Below are 16,500 nucleotides of genomic sequence, written 5' to 3' on the forward strand. Positions count from 1 at the left end.
TATATACCTTTTTCCTATTTAAATGTCTATACCTGTTTCTGATATCTTGCCGTTTCCATTCCATGTATGCCCCTATTCATATTCGTGTTTCTCTCTCTGTTCCTCCTATTTATTTTTATTTCTTTTTTGTTGCTATTTCTGTTTCAAATTCTACTCCCACATTTGTTTGTTTTCCTATTTATGTTCATGTTTCTGTTCCTATTTTCGCCCCTATTCCATTCCACTCCATTCCATGTATGCCCCTATATATATGCCTAGTTTTTTTTTTTTTCGTATTCCTCTCGCTGTTCGATTTCTGCTCTGAATTCTACTGCTTTTCTTATTTCCTATTCCTGTTTCGGTTCCTCTTTCCTTTTCCATTCCTCCATTTTCAATACCTCTTACTAGGTATGTTGCTATTCTCTATTTCCATTTCTGGTATAGAACATGTCGAGCCTGGTTAAAACCAAAGCTTCGCTAATTTTCAGCCCCTTCTATCAGATGTTTTTCTATCAGATTTCAAGAGTTTCTCTATATGTATGCAATATTTACTATGTTCTGAATATGTTTAAACGTTTTTGGTTTTTGGTTGTAACACAGCACGGCACAAACACTTAGAAACACTTTTTGGTTGCAATTATGCAAAATATGTTCTTTGGTTTTCGAATTCAGTTATCTTCTTTGTTTAGTTGTTGTAATGTATGTGAATAGGTTTCTATCAACGGCTTGATTGGACTTAACTATATATATATATATATGTATATCAATTTTCTGCCTAACCTCAGGTCTTCAGTTTTTATTTGAAATATCTTAACTAGCTATATATATATATATATATATATATATATATATATATTTTGTTTGTTTACAAATATGTTCCATTCAGTTTTGTATCGTTTTGACAACGAAAGAACGAATTGAATTTTCCCCCGGCTGTTCCATGTATTTTTTTTCTATTTATTGGTTTGATTCCAAGTTTAACTACAATTCTTAAGTTCTATTTCACATTGATTTCCAAAATTTAAAATGCTGTTTGACTGTCTCATTCCACTACGTTCCAGTATGGCCTGTTGTGCTTGTCGAACCCAAATATTTGTTGTTGTTGTTGAAACAGTTTCATTCCATTTCGTCTCTAGCTAATTTACATGTTGCATATGTTTTATTCAAGTGTTTTTATTTTGTTTTCGTCTTATGTTTTGTTTCACATGTTTCGCTCAGCAAACTAATTTTGATTTTAATTGTATTTTGAACTGTTTCATTGCCACTGTTTCATATGGTGCACAAGCACACATAGTTGGAGATTTTTTTCTTCTTTTTTTTTGTACACTGATTCGACTAGGATTTAGTTAATTGTGTCAACTGTTTTGTTTTGTTTTTGTTTTTCACATTGAAAGCGTTTTTTCTTCTTCTTCTTTGACTGCTGTTATGGCCTATGGTTAAGTGTTTGTAAGCATATGCCCAGCGCTGTGCTGGCTGGCAGACATCGATATAGATATATTTATATACATACACACACACACATATACATATATACATATATATATTAATACTATATATAAAAAAACTGTTGTTGTTGTTGTTAGGTATGCATGTATTTAATTTTGATATACACATTTGAACCGTTAAGTGAAACCCTTTTTGAAAATGCTGCCGTTACGTTATTTCAATTTTGTTCAGATATATACATATTTATATATATACACACACACACACATACATACATATATTTCTATATATATATATATATCCATATAGCACACATATGTTATTGTATTGGAACAAACAGACATAGACTTAGTATGTATTGCCATTGAGATGCCAGCAACCGAAAGTACTGCAAGAGAAGCACATATACATATACACACACACATATATCTCTCTCTCCCTCTCTCTCTCCATATATATGTATACACATGTATATCTATTTAGATCTAGAGCAGGTATACTATGAGCACGTGTTCGGGGTATTCAGAGAACGTTTTCACATTCCAAGTAAGCTAAGAGTTAATCGGCTTTTAAATTCATATCAATTATGTTTCTGGGAAATGTACCTGGTACACTTACCAGGCACTTTCACATTTAGTTCTGAATTGCTTTCCAGTCTTGTTAGACAGTGTGGCCAACACTTGTCTCCCTAACATGATTCACAAACCAAGCAAACAAAAAAAAAAAAAAAATCAATGAAGTTATCCGGCTAAATTACCAGCTAGTTTGACATTTGGTTTGAAAGTGCCAGTCTTTGCCAGGCACCTTAAACCTCTAGTTCTGACCAGCTGCCAGTGAACAGTGAACGAAGTAGCCTTGAAGCCTAGCCTAGAAAACTTGACAACGAAATAATATCTAACTTCTAAGCAACTAACATGAACTTTAACAGGTATTTCAGCTGCTGGTAAACTAGTAACACTTAAGGACAGGCAATCGGAGCATTTAACACACGCACTGTGGAACATTTAACACATTTTCTTAGTAATTCACTATATGTAGTATTTTTTGTGTGTGGTATTTGTGGTTGCATAGTTAGAGCGATTTCATATAATGTATAATAAGTCAATTGTATAGCTTGAGTATATGTATGTATATATATATATAGGTCTATAGCTAACTTGTATATATGCACACACAGAGTACATGGCTAGCCATTATCATTATTATTTGGTATTTTTAGTATTAAAAAAAAACAAACAAAGTTATTCAGTTGAAAATTGTTTTTTTTTTTTGTTTTAACATTTAAATACATATACGAGCGACATAAACGTATGTCTATATGTACATATATATACATATATATGTATGTATATATATACATTTATTTTAAGTATTGTTTTCTCCATTTATTTGTTAGGTTATGTTTGGTTTGCCAAAAACTTGGTAGAGCTTACGTTTTCAATAACATTGATTAAAAAAAATTTTTTTGTTTTCTTTTTTTTTTCATTTTCTTAAGTCTTTGTTTTACATCAGTAAGCGTTTTTTTGTTGTTTGTTTATATATTTTATTTGTGGTATTTTTTTGGTATTTTTTCTACGGATATGCCAGTTTTTTTTTTGTATTTTTTTGTGAGGGTATCAAAAACGTTTGCTTTGTCTACATTTCATGTAAATGTCAAAGCACTCCTCTCTCTCTCTTTCTCTCTGTGTTCCTAGCTCTGGCATATTCTCGTACTATACATAGTTACAATAGGTTACATATACAAACATATATATATGCATGTGTAAATATATATATATATGCCTATATATACATAGATATACAATTAATCGTAGGTAATACTTGGTAGAAAATTCTGGTTGATTCATTTCTCGTTTTGGCATTTTGTCATGCGGGGTGAATGTAAGAGTTAACAATGTCAGCTTCGATTTGGATGGTTCTCTTTGTTCGGCTTCTCAGGGCGCTTTAGAGCGGTGGGTTAGAGGCACACACACACATACATACATACATACATACACACACAGACACTCACACACACATGCACATTCATTCATAATATCCTTGCAGTATTTTTTTAGCGCTGTAGCTCCCAAAATATACGAACTAGGTTGGAATGATGGAAATGGAATACTGCAGTGGTTTATGACACGCCCTGCTTCAAGATGATAGCTGCTAACATGAGGCATTCATTCCAGGGGAATGCATGGAAATGGCACAGCAATTGACATACTTTTCAGATAGGTACTTTTCCTGATGGCTAATGTGATACGTGAGTGTAAACGTTGCGCTCAATCTCAATTGTGAGATAGGAACATATGGAATCGGAACATCTAGTGTTTTTCGAGCAGACCGGAAGACTCTTTGGATCGGTTACTAAATGTGCTTAAATTTGTAATTTGAAGTTGTGTGTACATATTTTATATTTATTGAGTGGACCATGTGGAAATGAACCATCACATCAGGATTTTATAAGTGTTAAAAGATAATGTATTGCTGAACATTGACAACAACGACAACGGAACGAGGTTTACCAGGTTCATGGATAACACCTATAAACTTTTTCTTTAGTCGGAATATGTAACAACAGCACATTTATAAGGTGGAACATGCGGAGCTGGAACACTATGTCAGTTTCATGGATTTGAGAGTTCGTTGAGGTCTTTGAACATTTGTACACTTCCATAATTGCTAAGCGGAACATGTGGGAATGGAACAGTATATCAGGTGTATGGGCACTGGTAATGGATGTGTGAGGTCTTTGAGGCTTTTGCTATAGTCTCAATATCATTATAGTTGTACATTTGCTAAGTGGAACATGTGGAAACGGAACACATTATTAGGCATATACATCAATTACGTACGTTGAAGCCTTTTCTACACTTAGAAATCCCTCAACTGCGGCTTATTCATTGGAGGGAACATGTGGAAACGGAACGCCAGGGCTTACACTAAATATATAGATGTCTATTGGTTGATTCATTATATTTTTGATTACTTTCCTCATCAGCTGCAAGAGTATTGCAACTTCGGCTTGCCAAAGTTCGTCTGTGCTCTTTTTTTTTCAATTTTTTTTTTTATTTTTATATATTTTTTTTAATTTTTAATTTATTTTTTATTGATTTAGTTTTTGTTGTTGTTGCTGTTGGATGCTGTTTGTTTTTTGTTTAGTAACGCCGACCGCTGCCGCTGCTGCCACTGGCGCAGCCACCGTCGCTGCTGCCGCTGGCTCCGTCGGCGGCCCAGCGCTTCCGCCTGGCCTCCTTGGCCGCCTGCATTTGGGCGGCGACGCGACTGGTGCTGGGCGCCATATCGAAGCTGGCATACAGCTCCACCTCATCGTCGGTGGCATCCCGAGGCGTCTGCTGTTGTTGCTGCTGCTGCTGTTGCTGCTGCTGCTGTTGCTGTTGTTGTTGCTGCTGCTGTTGTTTCTGTTGCTGCAGTTGCTGCTGATGTTCAAGGGCAACGGCAACGGAGGCCATGGCATAGGCGCGCGCATCCAATTGTAAGGTGATGCCGCTAGCAATGGAGCTGGTTATGATGCCTCCGCCACCGCCGCCGCCGCCGCCACTACTAGCAGCAATTGGCGTTAACAGTCCGGTGGTTTTGTAGTCGGTATCCGCGGTGGTTGCGGCAGTGGATAGGGCTAGCGCCAGCGGCTGTTGATCCAAATCGAAACTCACATTCTTACTGTCTCATCCACCCCGATGGACTTGCACGTTGGCCTCGGCGGACTCTTGCTGACGCAACTGCTGGCGGTACGCATCCAGCTCGGGCATCCGATAGGTGCCCAGATTCACCTGCACCATGAGCGTCTCCATGATCCGTTCGTTTTTCATCGATTTCGATGGCAGCACTACGGTGAGCAGTTCGCTGGGCGAGATGCGGCACAGGTTCAGGTCGCGCGTCAATCTCTCCATGATGCACTCGAACTCGAACTGTGTATCCTTGTTGGGATGATTCTTCAGTTTGGCCACCTTGTGCTGGGCCCAGGCCAGCATCGCCTCGAATTTGCGTATCTCAGGCGTCTGCAGCTCACGGCACATTATCATCTGCACCATCGACTCGGACAGATTGAGAAACTCCGGGCACTTGAACAGAGAGTGCGCCTTGCTCTCCACGAACGACAATATCATGTTGACCAGCTCTGAGGCGGATGTGTAGCGCCAGTAGTAGTTCTCCAGCGATATCAGCATCGGACAGACGACCTCGATGCGCAGGAACTGCTTGCAATGATGGAAGCATGCCTGCAGCAGCTCCGGCAGATCGTAATGTTCCGCGGCACACAGTAAACCTGGAAGGGACGCAAAATAGAAACAATCAATTCCAATATCATTTAATTGTCTACTCTGTTCTTTTCCCATCGTTCCCACTAATCATTCAATAAAGTAAATGTTTTTCAAAGATGAAAATTGAGTTGAAGCGTGGGTATCTATGTTATGCGTCGTCTTGTTCCTTTCTCATCGTTTCATTTACAATCTAACAATATTCTTATATATGAATCTTATATGTTCCTCTACCATTGTTCCCATGAGAATATAAGAACGATTTTCTGCTCCTTACCAAACTATGTCCCATTCCCAACGTTCCCACTATAGTCTAACACAGCTTGAAATAAAATGTTAGCGTAACACAGATATTTTCTTCATTTTATATGCATTTTTTCTTTTCTACAATGTTCCTTTCCCATCGTTCCAATTGGAATGCTACCATGTAAGCAAATAAACAGAGTATAAATGCATATTCTATTGTTTCAGCTGGCGTTACGAATAAAAACTAAGTCATTCTTGTCTCGTTCCTTTCCCATCGTTCCTAGTACAGTGTCATTTAATTTTCAGTAATATTTTGATTAAAAACTGATGCCTTAGCATAGAAAGGTCGTTTTATTTACTCGTTTCTATTTATACTGTTTCATTTCCACCGTTCCTATTACAACCAAAAACATATTCAAATTCGATTTGTAAGTCACTTTTAAGTCTAAAGAGATTACAGATATGTTAAAGATTCGTGTTCAGTGCCTTTTGTTTCTCAATTAAGTCTAGCCCACGCAGGAATTCTGAATGCTTCACAATTCACTTTCGCTCACCTGGTATGGAGACACAGGTCAGTGGACAGGTGCCCGTATGCAGATAGTCGAGCAGCACTCTAAACGTATCCGGATCGAATTCGATGATGTTGAATTCCGTTTGGGCCAGCTTGGCGCGGTCCACCTTTTGGGCGTCGGCACAAACGGAGAGGCGTGGCACGGCCAATTGATTGCTGCCCGGTTTATCCTTGTCCTTGTCTTTGCTATCTCTGTCTGCCAGGTTTTCAAGTTGTTTTTGTGGTTGTACGGTTTGGTTTGGTTTTTTTTTTTTTTTTTGGTATTTCGGTATTTTGGTTTTTCGTTTTTTTTTTTTTTAATTTATTTATTTTTATGATGGTTGTGGTATTTTTTAAGGTTTTGTTTTCGGTCGCGAGATAATTTAAACAAAATGAAAATGGAAATTAAAATGAAATGTAAATCAAATTGAAATGCGAAATTAAATTAATTGCGGGCAGTTGGATAATTCGCACGATTATCAAGAAATCAAGTGGGAGAGAGCAAGATAAATGGAGAGCGAGCGAGATAGAGCGAGAGAGCGTGGAAAGGGAGATTGGCGGTTGGGCAGGCGCGTTGGATGGAAAAATGACAAGAATTTCGATTTTTGTTTCATTAATTTGATGAAATTTTTGTTTTTGTTTTATAGAATAATCAATTTGAAAGATGGTACAAGATTGTAAAGAAAGAGAGAGAGAGAGAAAGAAAGAGAAAGAGAGAGAGAGAGAGAGAGAGAGAGCAACAATTGCAGTGTGTTGAATTATGTAAATTTTTTGTTAGTTAATCCGAATTTCAGGCAAGAATTATATTAAATATTAAATTTGGAAAAATATTGCGAATTAGGATGTTTCGAGTGTGGTGAGTACAGGTGAGTATGGTGAGTTGTATAATGGCAAGTGTGTTGAGTTGGGATTGTAATGATTGTATAAGAGTGGTACAAACAATATACAAATATAGTATAAGAGTTGTGGAAGTAAATCATATATGTTATGTATAAGTGTTGTATAATTATTTCATGTGTGTGAGTAAGTGTTATATAGGTTATACATAGTTGTATAAGAGTTGTATAAGTAAATCATAAATGTTATTTACAGGTATACAAATGTTGTGTTCAGGTTATATACACGTGTTGTAGAAGTAAATTATAGGTATTATATACAGGTAAATACATTTCGTATATTTTTATTTAAATTATAAGTGTTATTTACAGATATAAATGTACATGTTGTGTATAGGTATTATACAGGGTATATGCAAATGTATAAGAGTTGTAAAAATATATTATAAATGTTATATACAGGTATATTAATGTTGTGTATAAGTGTTGTATAAGAGTTGTGTGAGTATAATAAACCATATGTATGTTTATGAGAATTGTATAAATTTGTATAAGAGTTGTATATGCATTGTATAAGTGTCGAGAACGGCGATGAATGAGCGTGAGCATTGTATAAGTGTTGTATAAGAGTTGTTATAAGAGTTTCGAAAAAACAGGTGCATTGGAAATAGAATTTGGTGCAAGATATTTCGAATTAGTTATAAGATATAGTAAAGAATCAGACAGTGGATAGTGTTGGGAAATATTGAGAAGGAAACATTGACGTAGATACAATATGATTATGATGCACAAGACCAATTGGAGGGCCAATTATATTTGATGGTGTAATCGAGAGAGGTGAGTATGCGTAAGGCAGCAGGTGGCGTCCAGGGTATTGGAGGCAAGGAATGCCAATTATCAGAAAGCATTGAAGCGAGTCGAAAATCAAAAGAACAGAGGAAAAACAAAAGAAAAGATAAAAGTATTTTGTTGTTGTTGTTGGGGAATTGAAGGACAACACAACATGGGCAAAGACAAGAACGATAATGATAACGGTAACGATAACGATAACGATAACGACAGCAGAGCACCCCCATACATAATGGGTAGACACAATTTACATATGAACAGATCACACATCATATAATATTTCCATATCAATCAAATGTACATACATATATATCATATAAGATATACGATATACATACATATACATATACATATACATATGTATATATCAGGTATAGAGTACGTAAGTTTGAGAGGTTAGTTAAGGCGTGCGACGTGCGTTATTTGCGTAGTTTTATTGTAGTAGAAGAGTTGTTGGTAGCCAAGTTTCAAGTTTTGTATTAGCAAGTATATATTACGGGAAAAAACAGGCAGTTACGAGGTTACGTAATGTTACGTAGGAGCGCAGCCAAGACGTTAGTTAGTAGTTAGTATAAAGATGCGTGGGAGTGTGTGTGTGTGTGTGTGTTTATTATATACGGATAATCAGATATGTTTACAAAATAGAGCGTATAGAGTGTGTAAGAGAAAGAAATAGAGAGAGAGAGACAAAGGAGAGAGAGAGAAAAAAAGAACACGCATCGATATTGTTGCATTGCATTATATGAAAACTCTTACTCGAACAATCTGTTGATGAGATCCACTTCTTTTTGTCGTCCGGATTCAGTTGGTTCGTGTTCTTGTTCCGTATGGATCGGCCCCAGCCAGCGGTGATCGTGCCAAGGCGTGAGAACGCCCGCTTCACCATCGGCGACGAGGGCACACTCTTTGGTCGTATCGAGTCCGAGTCGGGCACGGTCAAATAGTTGTTGCTCTTCGGCTTTTGGTTCTGCGGCGAGACGAGCGACGGGGCAGGTCGGGCAAAGATCTCGGCAACTGGTATCTGCGGGGATCCAAAGCCAGTCTGAATGCCATAAAGCATTTCCTGTAATATAGATACAGATATAGATATAGATATAGATATAGATATAGATATAGATATAGATATAGATATAGATATAGATATAGATATAGATATAGATATAGATATAGATATAGATATAGATATAGATATAGATATAGATATAGATATAGATATAGATATAGATATAGATATAGATATAGATATAGCTATAGATATAGCCACAGCTGTGTACCAACCTGAAAGACGCGACTCCGTACTCCCAGTATGGCGCGCACTCCAATCAGACGCGCCTTCTGCTTGGACTGACCCACCAGAAAGACCACGTCGAACAGATGGGCGTTTGTGAGGCACGATGGTTCGTCGTTTAGAAAAACGCGAGTAAAGTCTTTGGCCAGCTGATCGTAGTCCTCGAACTGATCTCGAACGGAGTCCAGCAGAGGTGACGATGGTCTCATATGGCCTATGAATAGAAATCATCTTAGATTATAATTGATATTCCCAATTTGAATGAGCTATCAAATTATTATTTATGCATTATTATGAAACATTTTAAGGCTAAAACTTGTTTAATTGAGAGTTAAAGAGTTTCCGTTAAAGTTTTAAATGTATGGGCTCATGCAAGTATTTCACATAGGTTTCCACATCTTAAATTCAGAACTTTCTATTTATATATATATACATTCCAGATATGGAACTGGAAGTGTTTCTGTGGCTTTATCCATTGAGTTTGCTGCACAATATTTTCATGGTCTCATTTAGATAATACTGCACTTTGTTCAAAAAGTTATTCAAAACAGTGTTGGAAAATGTTTTTCCATGAGCGAAAAGTTGTTTTTGAACATTTTCTTTTGCAGTTTATGAAATATGCTGAAGCAATTTAGTGAAAACGCTTTTTAATGTTCTAGACTGAGCATGCTCGACTAGCCAATGCCCTGTAGGTGAGCCTTGTTTAGGCTTTGCCTAAGTCTAAAAGTAAAACTGAATCATATGGTATAGAGTATGCCCATTCTCTAGCTGAATAGTTGGGTATTAGGGTATGCAAGCTTAGCCAAGCATCATGTATTTACAGGGTATTTCTACTGCGACTCGAATGTAGTTTAGCTAAGCAAACAACACTTGAGCACAGGTGTGCCTAGGTGTGTGTCTGTATGTGTGCGTGTGTGTGTGTCTGTGTGTGTATTTATGCCATCAATCATCTATGGCTTGCGTTGCGTGTATCCTAGAAATGCGAAACATTTGTCTAGCTATACCTATATCTACCCACATATATGTATGTATCTGTATATGTATATCGACTCATAGTTGGGCCAGAGAATGCCCCAGCTGGCATATGGAAATCATGTTATGCACTTGGCAGCAGCAGCCGCCTTCCATCATTCGCAGCGGCTCGCATAACAATTTCGTTTCATTTGTTTCGCTTCTCGGCATTTGGCAGGGGCCAAACGAAAAACCTTTTTAGCAGTTCTCTTTAGTCCTGGTCAGTCGTACGGGGCTTTGCAGGTGTATTCTGGTTATTACCATCGAAAACAAATACAAACAGAATCGAAACACAAATAGAAATGTAAAAATTTGCCAGTGTAATCAATGCCAGAGTCGAATCGGCAAAAATCTATGGGCAGGGGGCAGGGGGCAGGGGGGGGGGGGGCCCTGGGGTCTGAGGTCAGTACTTAGCTACAGCTGTGTTACATTTGTTGCTTGGGTTCCATTGCGATATGTAAATATGAAATATCTATATATGTGGGCCGGTGCGTTCGCTCTATCTGTGTGTGTGTGTGTGTGTATCGAGTGTTTGTTTATATAATTAGGGTTCTATTTTCATATAATTTGTGCTTGCATGCAAAGCAATTGAATTATTATCTTAATTATTGCCCTTTCGCTGTAAGGAAATCCCAAAGGATTTGAAGAAGGGATTTCAAATTTCAGCAATTTTTATCAAATTATGACGGAATTTGAGCTAGAACTCCAGCTCCAGACGAATCTTAGAAATATACTGGAGCATTAGTTGACCTAAGTCTGTTATCCATTTTAAAGCTTGGTAGAAGCTGACGCTTAGCTATGGCATGACCAAAGAAGAGTGATAGCACTGCGATAAAAGTTATCGATAACACATATTTTATGAAATTGTAAAGAGAGAGAAAGAAACACAAAGAGAGAGAGAGAGAGAGAGAGCAACAATTGCAGTGTGTTGAATTATGTAAATTTTTTGTTAGTTAATCCGAATTTCAGGCATTATTTGACCTAAGTCTGTTATCCATTTTAAAGCCTAATAGAAGCTAAGGCTTAGCTATGGCATGACCAAAGAAGAGTGATAGCACTGCGATAAAAGTTATCGATAACACATGTTTTATGCAATTTTTAATAGGATTTGTCATTTGCAACGTTTGAACTTTGCGAAATTTTGGCTACGCTCTGAAGCGAAAATCTAATATCAGCTCTGTGCTTTGACCTAGCTCGATTTGTTGCTCTGTGGCAACACGGTGTTTCAATAAGCGCACTACTTTGGCAGAGCTCGAGGCGTATATTTCGAACGGATTTCGAGTCGAGTCAATCAGAATGCTTGCAGCAATGCGAGCACACCTGAGAGGGAGAGGGAGAGAGAGAGAGAAAGAGAGAGAGAGAGAGGAAGATAGAGAGTGAGAGAGATCTGTCGTTGCATGAATGTTGCATCATGCCGTATATACACAAAAAATTCCATAGATATAGCCTCAATATTACAGCCATAACGCAATGCAATATCTCTGGGCACTTTAGCCTAATTGAAATCTCTTTTCGTATAGCTCTTATTTACTGTGGAATCATTATCAATCGATTTTGGCTTTGATTGGATTAAAAGAAAACAACAACAAAACTCACAATTTGTGCAACTAATCGAGTTAGGATCAAGCACTGCACCAAGGGGGGGGGGAGGGGCGGCGAGAGGTGTGGCTATGTGGCTTGGGTCATGAGCTCCAACCGCTGCGAGCTATTGACGCAGATGTTATCAATCAATAATTTGCATGAATTTAATATGCATAACTAGTTCAATGGGGGAGCCTGATGCTGAATTGGCCAACACCTACGCGCGTGTGTGTGTGTGTGTGTGCGTGTGGGCTGTGCATAAATAAATAAAATTCGATTTGTTTTTGCTGAATGCAACAAATAAATAACAAGAAATCTAAAACGAATCACAACAACAACAACAGCGAACTGGCTATGCGGGTGTGTGTGTGCGTGTGTGTGTGTGTGTGTGTGTGTGTGTGTGTGAGTGTGTGTGTGTGTGTGTGTGTGTGTGTATTGGTGTGTGCTAAGACGCACAAGATTGACCGCAGCCGATAAGGCGTAAAACATTTCACGCCGGCCCAACTAGAGATACGCTCTAAACCAGGCCAAACAGCATGGGCGTCGAGAGGGGTTAGAGAGGGGGCGGGGGGTGTTAGCTGAGGGTGTTTTCTAGTCGCTGTGCTGTGCTGTGGCAGCAAACAGATTGTGCTGTAAGATTTGTCACAGCGTGCCACACACACAGCGGCAAGTGCAAACAGTAACGGATGTGTTAATGGCGGAAACGGAAGTGTAAGCGTGTGTGTGTGTGTGTGTGTGTGTGTGCGTGGCATGCCATGCGGAAGTGTTGCAACAACAATGGCAACAGCAAACAGTAAAACCGACAACAACAACAACAACAACAACATCATGGCAAAACGATTAATCATGCAGAGTCGAAGTCAACAAAGCGCAAATGCTGCTGCCAACAGCTGTCAAAGCATGCCTGCCACGCCCATCAAGCTGAAACGCCCATGGCCATACAGCATTTGCATAGGTAAAACATTTAAATAACTATCTTGTGGGTTGGGCAAGGGTGTGCGTGTGTGTGCGAGTGTGTGTGTGTGTGCGCGAGTGTGTGTGTGTGTGGGTGTGTGTGTGTGTGTGTGTGTGGGTATACACATACTATGCCTCGCACAGAGGTGCATCACAGAGGCACAGCACAAATTGCAGCGAAATGTTGTTGCTGTTGCTGAGGTTGCTGCTGCTGCTGCAGTTGTTGTTGCTGCTGCTGCTGTTTGCTGCTGCTGCTGCTGTTGCTGCTGCTGCTGCTGTTGTTGCTGCTCAGCGCTGTTGTTGTGTGTAGTGTGGTGTGTGTGTGTTGTGTTGCTCAAAGCCACAAATAGGCCCAGCGCCAGTTGCTGCTGCTGCTGTTGCTGCTGCGGCAGCTGTTCGTTGCAGTTGCAGTAGCAACAGTTGTTGTGGTATTCATGTTGTTGTTGTTGCTGTATGGTGTTGTCTAATACCCTGGCATGCAACATTTTGAAATATTCATCCTCACCAATTGGCCGCCAGGAGCCGCGCCTATACGGCTTCGGTATTTGCCCAGTTTCCGCATGATTCGACAGATTCATCACCAGATCCTCCAGCATCTGCGAGCGCGTTCGCTCCTGCATGCGGGCAAACTTTGGCGCCGAATACGAGGCCCGTTCGCCATTCACGATTTTCGTCAGCAGCCATTCCCTAATCACACACACAGCGGGACAGGAAGAGAGAGAGAGCGCGAGAGAGAGACAGAGCATACATATATATATATATATAGATACAGTTGTAGTGGTACAGCAGCTGGCATCACTTACCGAAACATGGGGCCCTTCTCAAAGACCGACTGCTCCCACAGGTAGGGCTTGTAGGCGCCCACCTCGTCGCGTGTCACCACAGATACCTCATAACGTGTCGGCTTGTGTTTAATGCGTGCCGAAACACGCACCTGAAAGAGAGGCAGAGAGGGGGAGGGAAGAGTTAGAGAGAGAGAGAGGGAGAGCGTGTGGAAGATGTACAGTTTCATATATCATGTTTAACCATATATCATGTTCAAAGGCTTTGCGGCTGAGCAAGTTCTTAGAGACAAATAATTTTGCTGAATGGATGAAAAGGTCTGAAGTAGAGTCTCGTTAAAGTTTCTCTGAAGGACTCCTATAGATATCTCTCTATTTCCGAAAATTTAAATTCTATCTTCAATCCTGAATTGGGCCTTAAGCTTACCAAAAGTAAAACTGAGATTCGATATGCCAACTAGCTCTCACTATATACATATATAGAGCTATAGAGCTATAGTTCTACACTGTACTTCTCAACACCGTCTTCCCCTGTGAGTGCTCAGCCAGCTTAGATGTCTACTTACCAGTATGAAGGTGTGCAGAAAATGGCTTTTAATGCAGGCGGGACTGAAGCGCGTATTGTCGGCCTCGAGGAATACCACACAGACGATATCATTGCCGATGTGACGTTTGCGCTGGAGTTTCTGTGGATCGTGTTTCTCATAGGGCAACAGTGTGGACACGTGGAACATGATCTCAATGTTGCGCCAATTCGTATAGACGGAGAATAGACCTGAGTGCATAGAGAAGTAATTCGTTAGAGAGACTGAGAGAGAGAGAGAGAGAGGGCGGGGCGGGGAGACTGGGCGGTAAACACACACCTGTTAGGTCATGCACCGTATCAAGGCCACCTTTGTATTTATCAAACCCGCGCAGTCGCACACGATCGCCGAGCAGCGTGAGAAACTCATCGAAGAGCGCTGAATTTTCATTATTGTCCAAAATTTGCTCTTCGGTATATTGTTCCTCCTTGACGAATATGACGCCCACTTTCAATTCGGATTTTATAAAAACCTGCCGAAGAAGCGGAGTTGATATCACATAGTAATATTTATTATATAACACTTATAAGCGTTTCTCATACACACCTGATCTAATTTCAGTAACTCCTCGGGCGTATCGGGTAATTGTCCTAATGTTAAAGGTGGATTTAAATTAACTTCTTTACCTAAAGATCTAACTACCTCCTCGCGATTATATCTGTCGAGTGTTAAACAAGTATTATTATTCAGTTTTGGCTAGTTCCCCTTGTGGAGCTTTACCTATCGGCGAACACACATGAGGCCGGTATCAGTCCATGCACCGTGTAGGAGCCAGCGCGCACCAGAATGCGAAACTGATCGCGTCCGTTGAGCGTCTCCTGTTTGATTGACAGGATGACGGGGCCGAGATCCTCATCGCTGGTAAAGTAATTCCAATGCTCGGTGCCATAAAAGTATTTCTCATATGTCTCCTGCTCCACAGAGATTAGCTCGAAGGCGCCCTGCTGATCCCATTGCTCCTCGATGGTCGTCTTCTTCCGGGGACTTGGCGTCGCCTCCGAATCCTCATCGTCCTCATACAGATCACTGCACTCGCGCTCCAAGTACGCATCACTGGCACTACCAGCCCGTATATCCTCATGCTCCGAGTCGCTCTCGTCCCAGATTGTGTGCGGTGTGGGCAGCGTTATCTTCTGGCGCGAGCACTCGATCCAATAGCCGGGCGTGGGCATCAAATTGTGCGGATACTCCTCGCAAAATTCATCTAAAATAAAGCAAATAGGAATTTAATAAATGTGAATTCGGGTTATGCTATACTTCTTTGGTCTTATGAGATAAGTGGAAAGAGCTACGCGGGCTTGGGAGAGCTTTGAGCTGTAGACTTTTGAGAAATATATCTTTGCAGTTTATTTGATTAACTTTTGGAAATTGTAATACAATGTTACCTTTTTTTTGTTTAAGAGGTGAAAGAGTGACTAGCGATGGTACTATATATCATATGATACACAATAATCGATTATTTTGCTTCCATTATTGATTTAATTTTGTCACGAAAAGCTTTGCGATTAATTGAAACCATAATCGATACATCGAATTGAGTAAATATAATCATGGGCAAATTATTGTTCGCCTGTTTGTTTACACTTATGTAAACCCCTTTGTTTGTCTATCCGTTTATTCATTCGTCCAACATCCCATCGTCTCTCAGCTCATCCGTTCGTACTTCCAGATGACCATTCGTTCGTACATCCATTTTTCTGACGTTCTTCAGTCTGTCCACACTTTCTTCCGTACGTCCGTCTATCTGTCTGTCTGTTCGTTCATCCGTTCGATCATCCATACGGCTATCTATCCGGCCGTACATCTATCAGTCTGGCTTGATTCGTCTATTCGTCCGTTTTTTCGTTCCTCTATTCGTCCATCCATCTATCTGTTTGTCCATCGTTAGCTTGTCTTATCTGATCTCGTAATTATTAAAGACATTCACATAGTTATTATAGAGTAAGACAATTTGACAAGTGAAGTGCCTCTTCAACTGACTTGGAGTCGCACTGGAGTCCTCCCAGCTGGTAAGGCCTGTCGTGTCAGCTTTGTAGAATCGACACACAATTTCATAGTTTAAGTGCAGAGCGTATTAATGCCCACTAATTGAACATTCTGGCAACCGATGCCTGCCACAGAAATACTTGAGA

General features: G+C 39.8%; 2 protein-coding genes across 7 annotated transcripts in view; both read right to left on the minus strand.

The window, feature by feature from the left end:
* Nucleotides 1–630: 630 nt before the first annotated feature.
* LOC149090530 (uncharacterized) lies at nt 631–4,924 on the minus strand. Its single transcript, XM_089263542.1, has 2 exons — nt 2,230–4,924; nt 631–2,049 (listed from the first exon to the last, which is right to left on the minus strand). The coding sequence occupies exon 1, from the start codon at nt 4,881–4,883 to the stop codon at nt 4,569–4,571; it is 315 nt and encodes a 104-aa protein (XP_089119668.1). The 5' UTR covers nt 4,884–4,924; the 3' UTR covers nt 631–2,049; nt 2,230–4,568.
* The window catches only part of rsh (Rap GTPase activating protein radish), a 155,979-nt gene continuing 144,303 nt past the window's right edge, over nt 4,825–16,500 (minus strand). For 3 of the 6 annotated variants that reach the window (XM_089263524.1, XM_089263526.1, XM_089263527.1), the window contains 10 exons: nt 15,089–15,572; nt 14,915–15,026; nt 14,648–14,840; nt 14,351–14,559; nt 13,806–13,936; nt 13,133–13,689; nt 9,447–9,670; nt 8,925–9,231; nt 6,488–6,700; nt 4,825–5,695 (listed from right to left, as the gene is read on the minus strand). In XM_089263524.1, the coding sequence (XP_089119650.1) occupies nt 5,097–5,695; nt 6,488–6,700; nt 8,925–9,231; nt 9,447–9,670; nt 13,133–13,689; nt 13,806–13,936; nt 14,351–14,559; nt 14,648–14,840; nt 14,915–15,026; nt 15,089–15,572 (3,029 nt within the window). In that variant the 3' untranslated portion in view covers nt 4,825–5,096. The remainder of the gene's footprint in view (nt 5,696–6,487; nt 6,701–8,924; nt 9,232–9,446; nt 9,671–13,132; nt 13,690–13,805; nt 13,937–14,350; nt 14,560–14,647; nt 14,841–14,914; nt 15,027–15,088; nt 15,573–16,500) is intronic. The other 3 variants (XM_089263529.1, XM_089263528.1, XM_089263525.1) reach the window with 3 other exon arrangements.

This window comes from Drosophila navojoa, chromosome X (assembly GCF_054131105.1).
Source record: "Drosophila navojoa isolate 15081-1374.11 chromosome X, UAZ_NAV_1.0, whole genome shotgun sequence".
Lineage (NCBI taxonomy): Eukaryota > Metazoa > Arthropoda > Insecta > Diptera > Drosophilidae > Drosophila > Drosophila navojoa.